Source organism: Mytilus trossulus, chromosome 4 (genome assembly GCF_036588685.1).
Source record: "Mytilus trossulus isolate FHL-02 chromosome 4, PNRI_Mtr1.1.1.hap1, whole genome shotgun sequence".
In the NCBI taxonomy this organism is placed as follows: domain Eukaryota; kingdom Metazoa; phylum Mollusca; class Bivalvia; order Mytilida; family Mytilidae; genus Mytilus; species Mytilus trossulus.
In genome coordinates, this window is record NC_086376.1 from 29,175,689 (window position 1) to 29,193,472 (window position 17,784).

General features: G+C 32.2%; 1 protein-coding gene across 1 annotated transcript; it reads right to left on the minus strand.

Moving 5' to 3' along the window:
* Positions 1 to 670: 670 nt before the first annotated feature.
* LOC134715042 (coiled-coil domain-containing protein 112-like) lies at positions 671 to 14,651 on the minus strand. Its single transcript, XM_063576902.1, has 14 exons — positions 14,615 to 14,651; positions 11,044 to 11,141; positions 10,782 to 10,903; positions 10,134 to 10,223; positions 8,956 to 9,031; positions 8,340 to 8,520; positions 6,624 to 6,710; positions 5,981 to 6,130; positions 5,414 to 5,554; positions 5,144 to 5,239; positions 4,198 to 4,347; positions 3,444 to 3,539; positions 2,805 to 2,923; positions 671 to 909 (listed from the first exon to the last, which is right to left on the minus strand). The coding sequence occupies exons 1-14, from the start codon at positions 14,627 to 14,629 to the stop codon at positions 879 to 881; spliced, it is 1,452 nt and encodes a 483-aa protein (XP_063432972.1). The 5' UTR covers positions 14,630 to 14,651; the 3' UTR covers positions 671 to 878.
* Positions 14,652 to 17,784: the final 3,133 nt, after the last annotated feature.

Sequence of the window (17,784 nt, forward strand, 5' to 3'; positions counted from 1 at the left end):
CGATGCATGAACTTGCATGCCCGACAGGAAATCGCTTGAATACCTGGACGTGTCACCTTACACCCCTCACAATACCTTTGGGAGTAATACCTTAAGCCATGCGGGTGATCAGTGGAGCGAAGATCCTAATTTATTTGAATAAAGTATATTACTTTAAAGAATTATGAACGAATTAGATTTTCGAAAACAATTTTCACGGAACACTTATTTATGATTTGAACTTTGACTTTTTAACTAATTCCAATATTAACAGTTTAAAAATAACAGATTATATGGTTATTAAAAAAATAAGAATATTTTCCGTATCAAGTTAGTTAGTCAGATAAAACAACCGTACGATTGACAAGATATCGACACGTAATTAAGACTACATCGGTTACTGTAGTTTTGTTTCTTTGTGGTTTATAGACATATCGTGATTTTTATTTGGACAAGATAACAAAATGGCGGAAGGCAGGGAACTGATACTCAAAATTTAAAATCGATGGTGATCTCTTATCTAGCGGAATAAAACTTTAATATTTATAAATTTGAGCATTTTTATACAGAATGGACATAATATCAATTTTTGATTTTTTTGCGAAGTTTCCCTTTAAACCACATCTTACACCTATAAATATGAATTTATAAAACTTTGCTTCAAGAAAAAGTGACAATAATGACACACAAATGACATGTTATTTTTCTTTATTTGAATGGTAATGTATTATGCCTGGTTATCACATTCTATGTGTTGTACACGTCCAGCACCTGCATCAGGAGTTGGCGTGTATATCTTGATTACAACACCACTGACTAGAAAATGAAAGCCCATATTGCTGTGTGCTACAGAACAGGTCCTGATAAGTAACTTCATCCAGAAACCATATGTTTAAGGCTCATGGTCCTTGTCGCCAAGATGGTACAGCTCTATAAAGATACAAAAATAAACATTTGTTTTAATTGTATTCATATACAAAAGTTTCAGTTAATAGACTATAATTTCCAGGTATATGGCTTAATGATGCCAACAGATATCAGATGTGCTAATGCAAAAACAACTGCATACCAAATATCATTTACTTATTGTTTGTGGTTCCCTTTAAACAGACATAATTAAATTCATCAGTTTGTAATCCTGTCATTGCTGGAAACTGATGGCCCCCACAACTTTTATGCTAACTAGATACAGACTACCTCAAAAGGGTATAAAAAGAATCAAGAGATTTCAACCATTATCATACATCGCACGCTTATTTAAAGAATAAACTTCCATAGCTCCTCAATAACAAGAGAGCACAGGCTGACTTGTCTCGCCTTCTTTACTTATCATTGATATTATGTTGATAGTCCTAATTATAAAGCTTTATTACAACTGTCACATAAACTCACAAGAGTGCACACACTGAAATGTCTTGCCTTCTTTACTAATCATTGACATTACAGTGTTTGTTGATAGTCCTAAATATAAAGCTTTATTACAACTGTCACATAAACTTAGCATTAAACAAAAAAACTAAGCATTGACCAATGAACCATGAAAATGAGTCAAGGTCAGATGAACCATGCCAGACAGGTATGTACAGCAAACAATTATTCCATACAACAAATATAGTTGACCTATTGCTTATAGTATCAGAAAAAAAGACCAAAACTTAACTTTGACCACTGAACCATGAAAATGAGGTCAAGGTCAGATGACACCTGCCATCTAGAAATGTACATATTTTAATCATTTCATACACTTAATACAGTAGACCTATTGCATACAGTATAAGAAAAACAGACCAAAACACAAAAACTTAACTATAACCACTGAACTATGAAAATGAGTTCAAGGTCAGATGACACCTGCCAGTTGGACATGTACACCTTACAGTCCTTCCATACACCGAATATACTGAAACTATTGCTTATAGTAACTGAGATATGGACTTGACCATCAACACTCAACCTTGTTCACTAATCCATGAAATGAGGTCGAGGTCAGGTGTAAACTGTCAGACGGGCATGAGAACCTTGCAAGGTACGCTGTACCAAATATAGTTATCTTATTACTTATGATAAGAGAGAATTTAACATTACAAAAAATCTTAACTCTTTTCAACTTGTCACAGCACCATGAAAATGAGGACAATGACATTGGACATGTGTCTGTCAGAAACTTTGTACCATGAGGCATCTATATACAAAGTATGAAGCATACAGGTTTTCCACCTTCTAAAATATAAAGCTTTTAAGAAGTTAGCTAATGCTGCCACCGCCAGGTCACTATCCTATGCCAAGCTGTTGCAGGCTCAACAAAAACTAATGGGAGGCTATTTTAATGGGATATTAAAGTAAACAGTCCCCAAAATTTCATAAAAACTGCTTTAAGAACTTTTAAGTTATTGTTCATAAAACTAAAAAATCACCCTTTTTTAATGAATAAAACCTCATATTACATGGAAATGTAAAATTTAAAATTGTAAAGGAGCTTACATAAATAGATATAAACAATTTGATTAAGTTTCATGCAAATTGGTTAAAGCATTATTGAGTAATTGTCAGACAATGTTAATGACTATTAGTCAGACAATTGTACTCTATAATATGTCCTGTAAAAGGGTGTATAAAAATGAACAAGTCTAAATGCTGTGTTGATCACCTTTTTCTCTGATTCCTTGTCAAGGTTACTTTTGGTCTTTTCTCATTTATTTCTGCTTGTGAATGTTTATATTTGGTTAAAGCTATTGTTAGCCTCTAGAATCTATGAAAAGTCTTACATTTTTGAGAACCACATACAGTGTAGTAAAATTGGAACTGTTAAATGATTTTATAGATACCTGTGTGGTATGTGTAGTAAAGGTCCAGTTCCAGATGATCCCTTATCTTTGGTCCTTGAAGTCCATCCAGCTGTTGGCTGTAACAGTCTGTTAGGATCTCTGGTAACTTCTATTTCAACCTGTGGAATTAAGTGGACTTTTTATCAAATCTTGATTTATCAAAAGGAAATATAGTCTGTCTGCCTATAAAACTGTTTTACTGATGTTAATTTAGTTTTTTACCTAAATAATATCAATTATAAATCTGTGATTTCTTGTAGACTGTCTTTCTATTTAAACAATTCTGTTTTTTCTGTAAAAACAAGTTGAACTCTGTGGCACACTAACACTAAGTTGGAAAGCAATGGATGTGAAAAAACATATCACATGGTATAGAATGCTTATATGAAAGCTGATAGTAAATCAAAAAGCAAAATAGTAAAAAAATATCATGGGATGGGCAGGGGTGAATAAGTATGCCCACCCCTTCTGAATGGGGGTATTATGAAGTTGTCTGCATTACTTTCATCCCAAACATTGATGGCTTTCTCATTTTATACAAAATGAACTATGGTCAACTCTTTCACACCCCAATAAATTACAAAAAGAAGCATTCAATCCTTAAATGAAGTAGAGAAAAAGAATGTTTAAGACACACACCTGTCCTTTGAGCTTTTCTAATCGTTTTTCTTTTTCTTTCTGTTCCTCTTCTTTGGCTTTTTGATTGGCTAGTCTCTGCAGAACAGTCTTCTTATCCTTTAAAACATAGTTTACATACATTACTAAAATAAATAGCAATGTCAAGTTAAATAATCAGTAAATACATTCAGTTCACTTGCCAACCTCAACCTCCATCCTTTCTATAACCTCAAATCTGTGTCTGCAATTATGACAGCTCATATCATGACACTGAGTTTTAACCCTTTCCTCCATTGACAATTTTTTTTTGCATACCTGATTCGCATAGGATTTTTCAATAAAATGCTAAACATATACTTTAAAGTATAAACAAATTGCGAAAAACAAATATTTCATCAAATAAATTCAAGTCAGATATTCTTATGAATATCCTTTTCATATTGGATACAGGTTATATTAAGTCTGAAGCAGACACTTTGTTGTCAAAGCGTTGCAACTGAGGAACTACACAGGCGTCAAAAGGCATCATTATGGAGTAAAGGGGGTGGCGCCAAAAGGCGTCACTATGGAGGAAAGGGTTAATTAAGCAACTAGTTGATTGAAAAACAGTATTTCAAAAAATATTCATTAAATTTAGTTAAATCAAAATGAACAGATTAATGAAATGGTCAAACAATAAAATACACGATAAACCAAATGGATTATTGAGTCAAATATGAAATGAGATTTGACCTTTGGTGATCTGATTTTATATTCATGAATACCAGAAACCTACCCTTTCCCTAAATTTAACAAGTTCCCTTGCTGCTATCTCTTTTTGTTGATCCTTCTGAGCCCTTTCCCACACTTCGTCCTCTAATTTACGTAAACTTTCTTCTTCTTTCTTCTGTGTTTTAAATTCTTCTACCCTTTCTCTTGCCTCAATCTGCAAAGATAACAACAATTCATTTTATCTTTTCACCTGGAAAATCATGTAAACTATTTCAAAGCTAAAAACAGTAATAGTTAGAATATTCACATGGAATACTTTTTTCGTCACCATATTCTCAACTTTGTAAGGTTTAACTACTCTCGGCTACATAAACTGCAAAACTAAGATCAACTAGATTATATAATTTAAATTTTTTTTTCTCCACTACTTGCATATACAAATTGAAGACATTCAAGTTTGAAAGATGTAAGAACACCATTGGTTCCTTATAACATATAAATTGCCAAAGCTGATTGTTGGACTGACAGTAATGATATCTGTTTTGGCTTCACATGAATACCAAGGGGGTCTCATTGGGGTATCTGATCCCAGATCCCCTTTACTGTTTTTGTCAGATTCCTGTATCCCGCTTACACTATGTACGTAAGCAATTCTCCTTTTTATGTAATTTCCCCATGTCCTGCTAGACTTCATTTCCAGTTTTCACAGCAAAATAATTTGACTTTCATGTGTCATGCTTACAAAAAATCAGCAATCCTGTGTCACGCTTAAACCTCAATGAGAACCACTACCAATGGACAAATCAGAGTATCATATTTCAATATAACCTAACTAACTAAAATAATCTAAGATATAGACTTTGATATAGAAATTGAATCGTAATGTCTTATCACTAATCATCACCACTAAACAGTTCAAGCTCTTGTCGTAACAAAAACATGGTGAAAATTTATTTCTATTTGTATTTTTGCTTCTCAAACAGTTCATATATGATAGAGCTATTTGATACCTGTCTTTTTCTTTCTTCCTCATTTTTCCTGGCTTTCTCTAGTTCTTCTCTTAATTTCCTCTCTTCAGCTTGTGCCCTTTCAAGTTCTTTCTGGACCTTAAATTTAAAGATAAACCCATCATAATTTTTATCGACTGATTTATGTTGCTAATTAATAAGAGTTTACAACCCACAAAGTAGACATGACAAATATGAATATTCCTTGCATAAATAGATTTTTTAACCACAGAACCCTTTCTCCATAAAATATTGAATGAATTTGACACTTACCCTGTAAGAATTCAACTGTTTATAACGCTCCCTTTTTTCAGCCTGAATTATTTCCTCTTTCTTTTTCTTCTTTTCCTCTTTCTTTGTTTCCTCGTCTTCCAATTGTTGATCAACTTTAGATATAACATCATCCTTATCTTCCTGTCAATAGAATTTTATATCATTACAAAACAAGAATGTGTGTCCCTAGTACACGGATGCCCAATCCACATTGTCATTTTCTATGTTCAGTGGACCGTGAAAATGGGGTAAATTTGGCATTAAAATTACAAAGATCATATCATAAGGAGCATGTATACTAAGTTTCAAGTTGATTGGACTTCAACTTCATCAACAAATACCTCAACCAATAATTCTAACCTGAAGCAAAAAGATGAAGGCACAATTCATATGGCAAATTTGACAAATGGTAAATTTGATATGGTAAAAAAATTGCTGAAAATTATCAATCCCAGAAATTAACATCACACTAGTACCCAGCAACACATTTTAACAGCAGAAATATGTAGTGATACTTCTTTTATAGAAAGTCACTGAAGTTTAAGAAAACAATATAAAACTAATAACCTCCTTCTTTTTCCTCCATTTTTTTATACTTTCTTTCTTCTTTTCATTTAATGAGAGATATGATTGATACCAGTCTTCATGGTCTCTAATTTCTTCTTCAGTTCTTGTTGGAATGGCTACCAAGGAATGCTGAATAAATATTTCTTTACCCTGGAAAGATGAATGACATGAAGTTATGAAACAGTAACACCAAATATAACAGGAATCAAAGGGGATCTTACACCTGTTGACAATATGATGCATTGCAAGATGATATATAAATTCCATAACTGCAACAAGTGTGTTACAATATTTCTCTACTCAAGACAATTAAATTTTAATATTAAAAGCTTAGGCTTGCCAAGCTTTTTAAATAATTAAAATTTAAAATGTTATAGTGGTGGAATCTGTTTCTGTAAAGATTTTTATCATTCTTTTTCAAACATTTGCAGAATGTTGTGTTGTTCCTTATATGTGACATCATCGGACATGGATGCCTTTTTTCATGACTTCACAATAGGAAATTCAGAAAAAATCAAGAAAATTAAACGTCATAATTCAATTTTGACTTATCATTTGCTGAGAACAGTGATGAGAAATATTTTTCTGACACCTGTCAGAAAATGTGAAAATAGCACCAAAATTAGAGAAAAAAATATCTTACATTATGTCTCTGTCTGAATTTCAAGAATGTCTGATGATCATATTCATCCCATCCTCCTCTAACTCCTCCTGTCTCTTCCAAAAATTTCTGAAAAATTCAAAAATGAAATTATTACATGATAATTTTTGCTAGTTTAGTAAATTCAAGAAATAAGAACTTCTTTAAACCATGTTATTATAAACAAGAATGTGTCCATAGTACATGGATGCACCACTCACACTATTATTTTTATGTTCAGTGGACTATAAAATTAGAGTAAAACTCGAATTTGGCATTAAAATTGGAAAGATCATATCATACGGAACATGTGTACTACAGACTTTCCAACTATCCCAATTTTCGCAGTATCATCCAAACCTGAATCCTGATATTGGGATCGTAAAACTAGTAAAAATACCGATTTTCACAAAATATACCAGAAAAAAATATTGTTTACCGTTTTGAAGTTTTTCTGATCAATTTTTTAAAATCTATGATTTTACCTGGGAACATATTATGACAATTTAACAACCCTACGCTAATCAACAGTCACAACAGTTGTCATAATGATAATCAGTTATTGCATGTAATTGGATTACCTGATTTGTCATACCAATCTTCAAAATTATATGTAAACACAAATACGGTCAGACGGCCTTTCAATTTATCATACGAGCACAATTTAGAATGTTAACCGTAGTTCCAAAACAAAATCATAATTGACTGAAAGATGAGAACAACTGTAGAATGAACTCTTTAAGAAAACATTGTTTATCTTGAAATCTGTTTAATTTTCAAAATCAGACATGTGTCGTGTCTATTGATTTAAAATTGACGCCACATTATTTTTCCTTCTGCTGTGTAAAAGTTTCCACTGGTAAGAGTGTCATGGAATAGAAGTTCCTTCATAATATAAGTTCCAAAAGGAAGAAATATTCTGGAATATTGTTTCCACAGGAATAAATATTACAGTATATGTTCCTTACCAAATAAATGGTATAGAATATTTGTTCCAAAAGGAATAGGTATTATGACACTGTTTATAACAAAGTTTCCAGTGGAACTTCTGTTAGGCAGAACAAATACAAGTTGACAAGTGCACCTCTAAATTCAAAGAAAGATAACTCAAATTTTATCCATTTTCTCATTAATACTGAAAGACTAAATCAAAATCTGTATCCATCCTTCTAACTTTAGGACATGTAGGTTGAGGTCTTTGGTTCATAGATAAGAAGGTCTTTGGAGGGGAAAAGGGGGGTCTCCACTGTGTATCCATGATTTTTAATGCCATTTTTCTCTACTCCTCAGTTATTTTGTAAATTTTAAAATTAGTACAAAAATCATGCAAATAAAAGAAACTAAGGCATACAAGCTCATCATTTATAGTATACTAAGAAAAAAGAGTTATGTGACTATTTTTTAGGAAAAAAAACAATGCACACAGAAACACGCAAATATTGTAATCATTAAAAATGTTGTCGCTGAATCCCCAATGGGGATTTTCAAAAGTTGGCTGGTCAGGTACTATGATTCAAGTTGATTGGACCTCAACTTTATCAAAAACTACTTTGACCAAAAACTTTAACCTGAAGTGGGAGAGACAAACGAACAAACAGACATACAGACCAAAAAATATAATGCCAATAAATTGGACTAAAAAAATACTGTATTTCATGTAAAAATATTCTAGTTATTTCAAGATATACCTCAAATTGTGCCACTTCCTTTAAAATTTACCTCAAATTGTGCCACTTCCTGTGGTAGGTCTTTAGTTATATCTCTGGCACTGGCTAATGGTTTCTGTTGGGGTTTCTTGGAAACAACTGGTTCCGACATTTGGTTCCAACTTTCAAATTTTCTCTCCATAGCCTGAATTTCTTGGGCAGTGGTTTTTTCTTCTCTCATCAATTCTTCATATCTGAAACATATGATTATTTTTGAAAAGAGCTAGGTCTTATTTATTTAAGGAATGACTGTAATATTTTTTCTGTCTATGAAGAAATAACATAAAAAATTGTGGTGCACACTTAATAACGCGAGTAGCGGGTTATTGAACAGTGTGCACCACATTTTTTATGTTATTTCAAATAGACAGAAAAATATTACAGTCATTTCTTATAATTTAATTCTAAATTCTATTCTAAACCAAAGAAAACCATGAAAAAACGTTGATAACGTCACGATCAGATGAGTAAATTAGGTCTATGGGCTCATAACAAAATAACTTCAGCCAATCCGAAAACGTGTTACATCCAAAATAATAATTTATAACAGCTTAACCCCAAAATCAGATAAAAATCTACGGACATAACTAAAGTTTGATGTGTATTATTTAATTAATCAAAGTACATACTGTTTTCTTTGTTGTTCTTTGAATGCATTGATAGTGCCTTCTATTTCTTCCATCGTTATCTTTAACTTTTCAACAACTATAAAATATAATCCTTGGAATTAATCTATATAAATAGTAAGTATGAAAATTATATATAGTACAGTAATTTTTCACAAGATCCAAGCATGACTCAATGTTGAAATCATTTATGATACATTTAACAGCCAACAATCATTTTACTATAAGATCAGTGCAGCTTCAAAGAACAGCCTTACTGCAAGTAACTGGAATTATGATTATTTTTCAATTCAAACCAAGTCTAAAACATTAAAATAACACTACAATCAATATTTCTGAAAAGGAGTCAATGTCTCCTTCCAATTTACTTAAATTTTTCATATCATTTACATTGCCATGCGGTAAAACAACTCTACAAAAATAATTAATCTAGCCTGATTTTTTTACTACCCATATGATTCATCCATATGTATAGACGTATTTACACTTGTATGCAAATTTGTCCGCCATTACATAACATCACACAGGTTCCCGTAAACTTTGACTTCATAATTTAAAATATTTGACGTCACAACTAAAAAGTGATTGTTGCTTGTCGTCAAAAGGTTATTCGGAGGTGATATAAGGTCATTCGGAGGCAAAATACAGCTAAATACCAAAAGTGTAAATACGTTTATTTTCAAACTGATCCTAAATAATGATGATGATATAACCTTTCATGTAATGCATACCTACTTGAGTTATAGAATTATCAAATAAATTACACAGCGACTTGAATGTTTCTAAACTGCACTGTACAATACAGGAGGACGGTTGTGAACTATAAAATGGTATTTATATATTACTTGAAGTTATCTTTTATTATAAATGGAGATTCACAGAAAGATTGATAAAGAATGACAATGATAATCTATGTTCTCCAAGCTGAAAAAAACCCACCTTAAAACAGTTATTAACTTTCAAGTTTGGGTTGAATTTCATAAATGGTCCAGCTTCTTTTAAAGGATTTAAAATATGATTCAGGTAAACTTGATTATAGGTAAATAAGATTGCTAGAAATTGTATTATCAATCAAATTATGAAATACAACAATGTTTTGTGTTAATATGGTTCTACTAGTTTAATATTTCTTACATTCAGGGGTAGGCTTAATATGTCTCTACAAGTTTAATATTTCTTACATTCTGGGGTAGGCTTGATATCTCTTAACTCCATATGAAACCTCTTAACCATGTGACTAATCTTCTCTAACTGTTGCTTCAGTTTTATTTCTGTAAAAAACCAAGACTTGTCATTAAAAATATACACAGCAAATTAATAAACTTTTAACACAGATACAGGTCTCACTTTTTTATTTCGATAGTAAAATGCAAATGCAGAAATTAAAATAGCAATACTTTAACATGTTAGTTATGCAAAATATTAAAGTCAATCTCAGGAATGACTGAAGGCTCAGGACCAAACAATCTCCAGGGAAATGAGATGTACCAATGCTTATACAACTGCATAACAAATATTGACCTACTACTAGTGGTTCCCCTTAAACTGACTTACTCAAATTAATAAATGTAAACAAAGCAAAAGTTTCAAAGTCAATATATAATGAGAGGGACAGGGCCAAACAATCTACAAGGAATGAACTGTGCCATTGCTAATAGAACTGCATACCAAATATGTTTGAATTACCAGCAGTTCCACATAAACTGACATAATCATAAACTCATACTTTGTTAACACTGCCACCCTTGCTGCCAGAAACAGTATACTGATGTCTCATATTTCGACCTCATCAGGGCAAGAAAAAATGAGCAAATAACAAATGTTCTTACTTTCAGTCTTTTTCTCATCATTGCTCTTTGAATCTATTTCTTCCAGCTGACTAAAGTCTCCCCTGAAATCACTTCTTCTACTATACAAATGAGTTGCCTTCTCTCTTTCTAATGCAGCAATCCTAAAAGGAGAGTTCATAGATGTAAATAAAATGTCATTTTGGTTAAACACAATTACGAAACTTCTTCTTTTTTTAAAATGATTAAAAAAATGATTAAAACACTAAACACATTGTTAATATCAACATTTAACGATACAAACTGCACATTTAACTTCTGAAGTTCCCTCAAGGTTTCCCCTTTCTTTGCTTGCTCTGTTTTGGATTTCCATGCCAATGTATTTTTTTCTCGATCAGAAATCTGAAATTTGATAAAAATAATCATCATTTACTTAGTAGATAAGGTATAACAACTGTCTAATAAAATAGCAGAAAACAATCAGCCTTGATCTTTAGTATGCATATTTTGAGAGAGAAATAATTCATTTGTAAGACTCTAAATTAATATAAGATGTGTTTTATCTTATTATGAAGACTTTTTTTTCAGAAACAGAATGATTTTACTGATTCAATCTTTCTTAGCTGTATAACTCCCCATCAGGGGAGATAACTCAGAGAATCTCACTTTTTATTAAACTGTTGAAGTGACCACATTTTTCTTAACTTTTCTGAAAGCACATCATATAATGTATGCATAATCTATGCAGATTTGGAAATTCACACAACTGTCAGACTGTGACTATAATTTTCATCATACAATGAAAATGGATAATTTAAAAACTCTTTTGTAGGATAAAAAGTTTTCTTTGAACTAATAGTAATGATAAAAACACATAACCCTTAAGTATATATGGAGTCCTAGACAAAAAGATGACACAAAGAGCCATGGTGGTCAGTTCAAGTATTGTGATCTTTGAATATTTGTCTATGGTTTTTGTATATCTCATATTCAATAAAAAAAAATTAAACCATGAATTTTTTCAACTTCAATGAAACCTTTATTGTTGCACCAAGGACAAGTTAATCTTTGTGAACAAGTATAAGAATAGGTGTCGATGACATAATATCTACAGCATAGCATGTACATAAAGGCACACAATGTGCACCATAATTCAGTTACCTTGTTTTTTAACCCCCATTAACACTATATTCAGGTGCACATTTTGTGCCATATCTAAGCATGTACACAAGGAAATTAACAGGAAAGGGCTTGATTTGAAAGGTGTCAATTCAAAACATGATTTGCCTTAAAACTTCTTCAGATGCCCAAAAAGTTGGAGCCAGAAAATTTGCTAGCTAGTATATTTTGTCGCCAGTTTTGAAAACCTTAAATTTAGAGCCAACAAGTCTTTATTTCTTCTACCAAAATCTATACTATGTTCAATTTAGATTTCTGAAGCACTCAGCCTGCACTTTACATCATTTAACATGTTACACTTAGTATTAAAGTTAAGTTATGTTTCTTCAAATGAAATAGACTGATGCCGACTGACTGATTCTATTTGAACTAATTAATGTTGATGATCATTAATGACCCATCTAGTAAATGGATTACCTGTAACAACAGAGTATGACAACTGTTGTTACTGTTGATTAGCTGTAAGTCGTAAACAAAGTCATAAACTTATCGCCAGGTAAAATTGCCAGGTAAAATTTCGTACAATTTCTAACAATTTAATCAAGATTGATATTGTCAAGAAATAGAAATTTTTACATAGGAAAATGTTGGCGCCAGAAGTATTGCCAGCAGTCGTATTTTGTCGCCAGGTGAAATAAAAAATTGCAAATTGAAACATTGGCGACGCACAGCCCTGTCCCTGACAACAATCTGGGTGCCATATTAAAAAATAGAAAAAAAAATTAAAAAAATTGTATACAGTGCCAAAAATGTTGTGCGCCCTAGATAAGAAGCTTTGCAATTTGATGGCAGTCAAAAGTGGCAACATAGAACATGCAAAAGTGGTAAGTGGCTATTAAATATTTTTAAATTATTATTAATCATTATAACTAAAATTTTCCTTGCATACTTTTCATTTCCATACTACTGGAGCCAATCTCTAATAGCATTTGTACATAAGGGAGTAAAGGGTAACTTGCCAAATAAATAGTAATATTAGAAATACCCTTATAAAGGCAATTAAAACCCAAAACAAAGATGATTTTTCCAGGAAAAAAGTGGCAAATAAATATCTGACTTTTCTGGTAAAAAGGTAACTATTCCGGATAAAATGAAGTATTACTTTTCTGCAAATAATTAAGGAATACCTATTGATCGCAAATAATTAAGGAATACCTATTGATCGCAAATAATTAAGGAATACCTATTGATCGAATAGCAATTTGTCTTTCACGGGTCCCAATTTGTCTATGGTAGGTGCCAATTTGTCTGGGTACCGATTTGTCTGGGTGCTGAACTGTCTAGAATTCAGAAAGGTCCCCTTTATTTTTATGTATAAAGCTTATTAAAGTGATCTTGTTCTGTTTTTATTTGTTTTCTTATTTCCTTTTATATTAATTTACTAGAAACTCTTATGTGTGCGACAAACTTTAATAAATTCTCATCTGGAAATAATACACCTTATCGCTATTTAGTCCATTCCGGGAAAAACAGTCATTTATACAACTTCCTGTTTGGGTCGCCAGCCGAAAAATGGAGGTCATCAGTAATGAGCTGAGGGAGAAAAAACTTTAGAAAGTGATCTTCAAGAAACTTTGATATAGTGTGATCCACTTTTTTCGAAATTAAAATTGAAATAAAAAAATATTTTGTTTGAAGTATTTACGGTAGTTTAAACAGGTCTCATTAAAAAGAAGCATGCATGGTGAATTGTTTAAACAGGGTCCCAGATAGCTTCAACTGGGCCTACTTCGATTCGTCCAACTCGGGTTAACTCTAGTTGAAAGGTCAGTGCTAATGCGCATGTGCGCAACCATTATGAATCGAAGTCAAAACTTTTCCAACGAGTCAGGAACATATATATGAACGTTAGATATACTGTTCCCAGATCGAGTTGACTATTATAATGGAGGGGAAAATTTTGTTTTTTGCTGAGAACTAAAATAAAAAAAATATTGCACAGTGTTTCACAAAGAAAAGTTCTGATCCTGTTTGCTTTTGAAAAATAGTTTGTTAGTGAGTTTAAATTAAATCGTTCAAAGAAAAATAGTTAATTTCTATTTTATTTCTAACCACCACCTACAGCTGATAATAAACTCATCATAGATACTAGGAATAAAATATAATATTTACGCCAGACACGCATTTCGTCTACAAAATACTCCTCAGTGACGCTCGAATCAAAAATTTTATAAAAGGTCAACATGATAAAGTACGAAGTTGAAGAGATTTGAGGACCAAGTCTACACATGATTCAGCTGTATTTTGTCAAATACCAGTTTATTTCCGGTTTATTTGTATCACTTTTATTTGTTGCAACTACTTGACGCCATCTTGAAACTCGACTAAAACCTGCCCCGACCCAGGGTTGATGTTGAGTTAACTCAATATGTTCAAAAGGTCAAACTCGGGGGGTTCGGTTGTCAGTCAAGTAAACTCGATAAACTCTACTAACCCGAGTTGGACGAATTGAAGTAGGCCCTGGATGAAAAAGTTGTGTAATTTTAGAACTTATTCGGAATGGAATAAATAGCGATTAGGTGTATTCCAATAACTGAATAAAAAGGTATTCCATAATTGGAATGAAATACGTATAGAAGAAGAAGAATAAAATAACAATAAGCCATGATTTGTTTTCATCAAACAGTTATAATTGACTGTACATAAGCCTAAAGCAAATTAAACAAATTTTCACATATATTTTCTAACTTGGATACCTGTTTTTCCGCCATTGATAAACAAAGGGTGTGTTCAGATAACGATCTATGGGTGATTTGAGTTTTTGTCATTTCGGGAGCAAGACATTTCGCCTCTCATTTTTCTCGCCACCTATTTTTCATCCAACAGCCCTTTCTACACTGAATAAGATTTCAGCACTATTTTTTCCTCAATCATACCAGTAAATGAAAGAAAATAGACACTGCTTATTTTATCAAGTTTATTTGAAATTATCTTGTCAGAAAAAAAATTCACTAGAAATATTTTTGTAATGACTAGTTATATAAAATCTTGGGACTACTTGTACTACAATTTTGCGGCCACCATCAACAAACTGATTATTTTGCCACTTTTTGGATGTGCATGTAAATAATTTAGATAGAAATATGTGAACATCTTTGTGCTATACATTCTATATACAGTGAGGTTAAAAACATCCTTGATGGGGATCTAAATCGTCGCATGTAGGTGAGTCTCAAGCTTTCAAGACTAACTGCACTGGTGATGGTTAGTGGTAGTGCGTTCCAGTCCCTTATTGTTCTTGGATAGAACGATTCTTTACTCACTTCTGCTCTGCAAGTTGGTATTTAGAAACCGTTGATGTTTAAGTTCTCGGATATTCTGTCTGGCGGAATGAGCGTGTCTTCTGACAAGTTAGCTTATCCATTTCCGTATCATATTGATAACTAAATGACTGTCAACAATGTAATCGATACTATTGTGTCAAGTCCCGTCAATATTTAATGTAACTGTTCAAGATTGAAAAATATGTCGCACATATAAAAATTCACTCTCAGATATATATTCATATATTTGTAACTTTAAAATTTCAATAATATTCTTTAATTGCACCCATTCTAATTTGTCGCACATCAGCAATAGTAGTGTAACTATTTCTGGTTATTGGAGACCTCTCGTTAGTCGTATGTGGATCTAATTTAAATGAGGTCAGACCCATAATCCGACAGACCTATAATCCGACAGTCCGACAGTCCTATAATCTCAGGCTGGATTTAGAAAAGGATTTTCAACTACCGATAATATTTTTGTGCTGCATTCAATTTTATATATATATTTTCGATGGGCAAACAATTATTTTGCACATTTGTGGATTTTAAGAGAGCATTTGACACTATTTGGAGAACAGGGTTATGGCAAAAGTTACAAAAATCTCACATAACTGGGAAATTTTTTACAGTTATTTATAATATGTATTAAAATATAAAGACATGTGTTCGATATGGTAACCAAAGTTCAACTTTCTTCAACTGTGGTGTTGGTGTTATGCAGGGTGAAAATTTATCACCGTTTTTGTTTTCAGTGTTTTTGAACGATTTAGAAAACTTTTTTGTGGAAAATGATGTAAAAGATTTAGAATATATTTCTAAAAACTGTGAAGAAGAGTTGTTACAAGCATTAGTTAAAATCTTTGTAATTTTGTACGCAGATGACACTGTTATTATGTTTGATAGTAAGGAAGAACTACAACATGCACTCGTTGTTTTTGAACAATATTGTAACATATAGAAACTCCAAGTAAATACAGATAAAACAAAAATTATTGTGTTTAGTAAAAAAAAGGTACGAGACAATTTAATTGATTTTCACGTATATGGTAATGCTATAGAAGTTGTAGATTCTTACAATTATTTAGGAATAACTTTTAATTATAACGGTAATGTTTGTACTGCTAGAAAAATGATTTTTGATCAAGCACAAAAAGCAATGTTTGCTCTCTACAGGAAGATAAAACATATATCATTGCCTATTGATATTCAGTTACAACTCTTTGATGCTGTAATCGCACCTATATTATTATATTCATCAGAGGTTTGGGGGTTTGAAAATAAACAGAATTTTGAGAAAATGCATTTGCAATTTTATAAAAATATTCTTGGTGTTCGGAACACGGTACACCAAATCTGATGGTTTACGGGGAATTAGGTCGGGTTCCGTTAGATATCACTATAAAACTTAGGATGGCATCATTTTGGTGCAGAACTATTAAAACAGAGAGCAAACTGTCAAATATCCTTCTAAGACTTATGATTGAGCTACATGAAAATAATTTGTAAATATTGAGTGGTTAAAAAGTATGGTTAAACAGCGATTAACAGATCAGTACTATCAGCATTGGTTCTCGCAGATACATAATGCATCTAGGGGTGAATTCTATTCTTTATTCAAACTCGAGTTTGGTTTGGAACCGTATCTATTGCGATTATTACCCAACGGGACAGATATTACATATCTAAACTTCGATGCTCGAATTTGAAGTTACCTATTGAGACGGGTAGATGGGCGGGGATGGCGAGGGAAAATAGAATATGTACATTATGTAATGAAGGAATAGGGGATGAGATCATATATTGTTTACCGGTTAAAATGCTGATGTTTCTGCTCTTAGATCAAAGTTTATACCAAATTACTATGTAATGAATCCAAGCAAGAACAAGTTCACTGGCTTGTTGTCTATATGTAATGTACAAGTTCAAAGAAATTTATCAATTTTTGTGAAGAAAATCATAAAATATTATCTAATTATACCAATTGTCTTCAAGTTAAAATATACTATGTATTTGTGTTTCGTTTGTCCTGTCTCGCTATGTATTATCTTAATATGTTTGTATATATTGTCCACTTGTACACAAGTATGTGTCTGAGGTTATGAATAAAATCTTGAATCTTGACAGACCGATAGTCCGACAGTCCTATAATCCGACAACCCGATAGTCCGACACGCAGTCACTTGTCTCTGAAAAGTATGTCTTTAAAGACATGGAAGTGATTTTTTTTACACAAAAAAATTGTCAAATCGATCTGTATGACGTCTTCTCACCTGTAAACTGACCAGTATCCTGCGAGTGTCATCCTAAAAAAATAAATAACCCGGGAATTCTGAAAATGAGCCGTTTTCACCTGGATTCAAAGCCTCCAGACTGATTTCATATTTGAGTGATTTTCCTTGGCAAAACCGGTAAATTCGTTATTCTCCTTGGACCATTAGTTCAACAAGCTTTGTAAACTCAAATTAACTTACCCATTTCAGTGCATGGCTTCACTTGACAGCTTTGGTGTCAAAGACACTGTTGATATAGTTATCAAAAGTACCAGGATTATAATTTTATACGCCAGACGCGCGTTTCGTCTACATAAGACTCATCAGTGA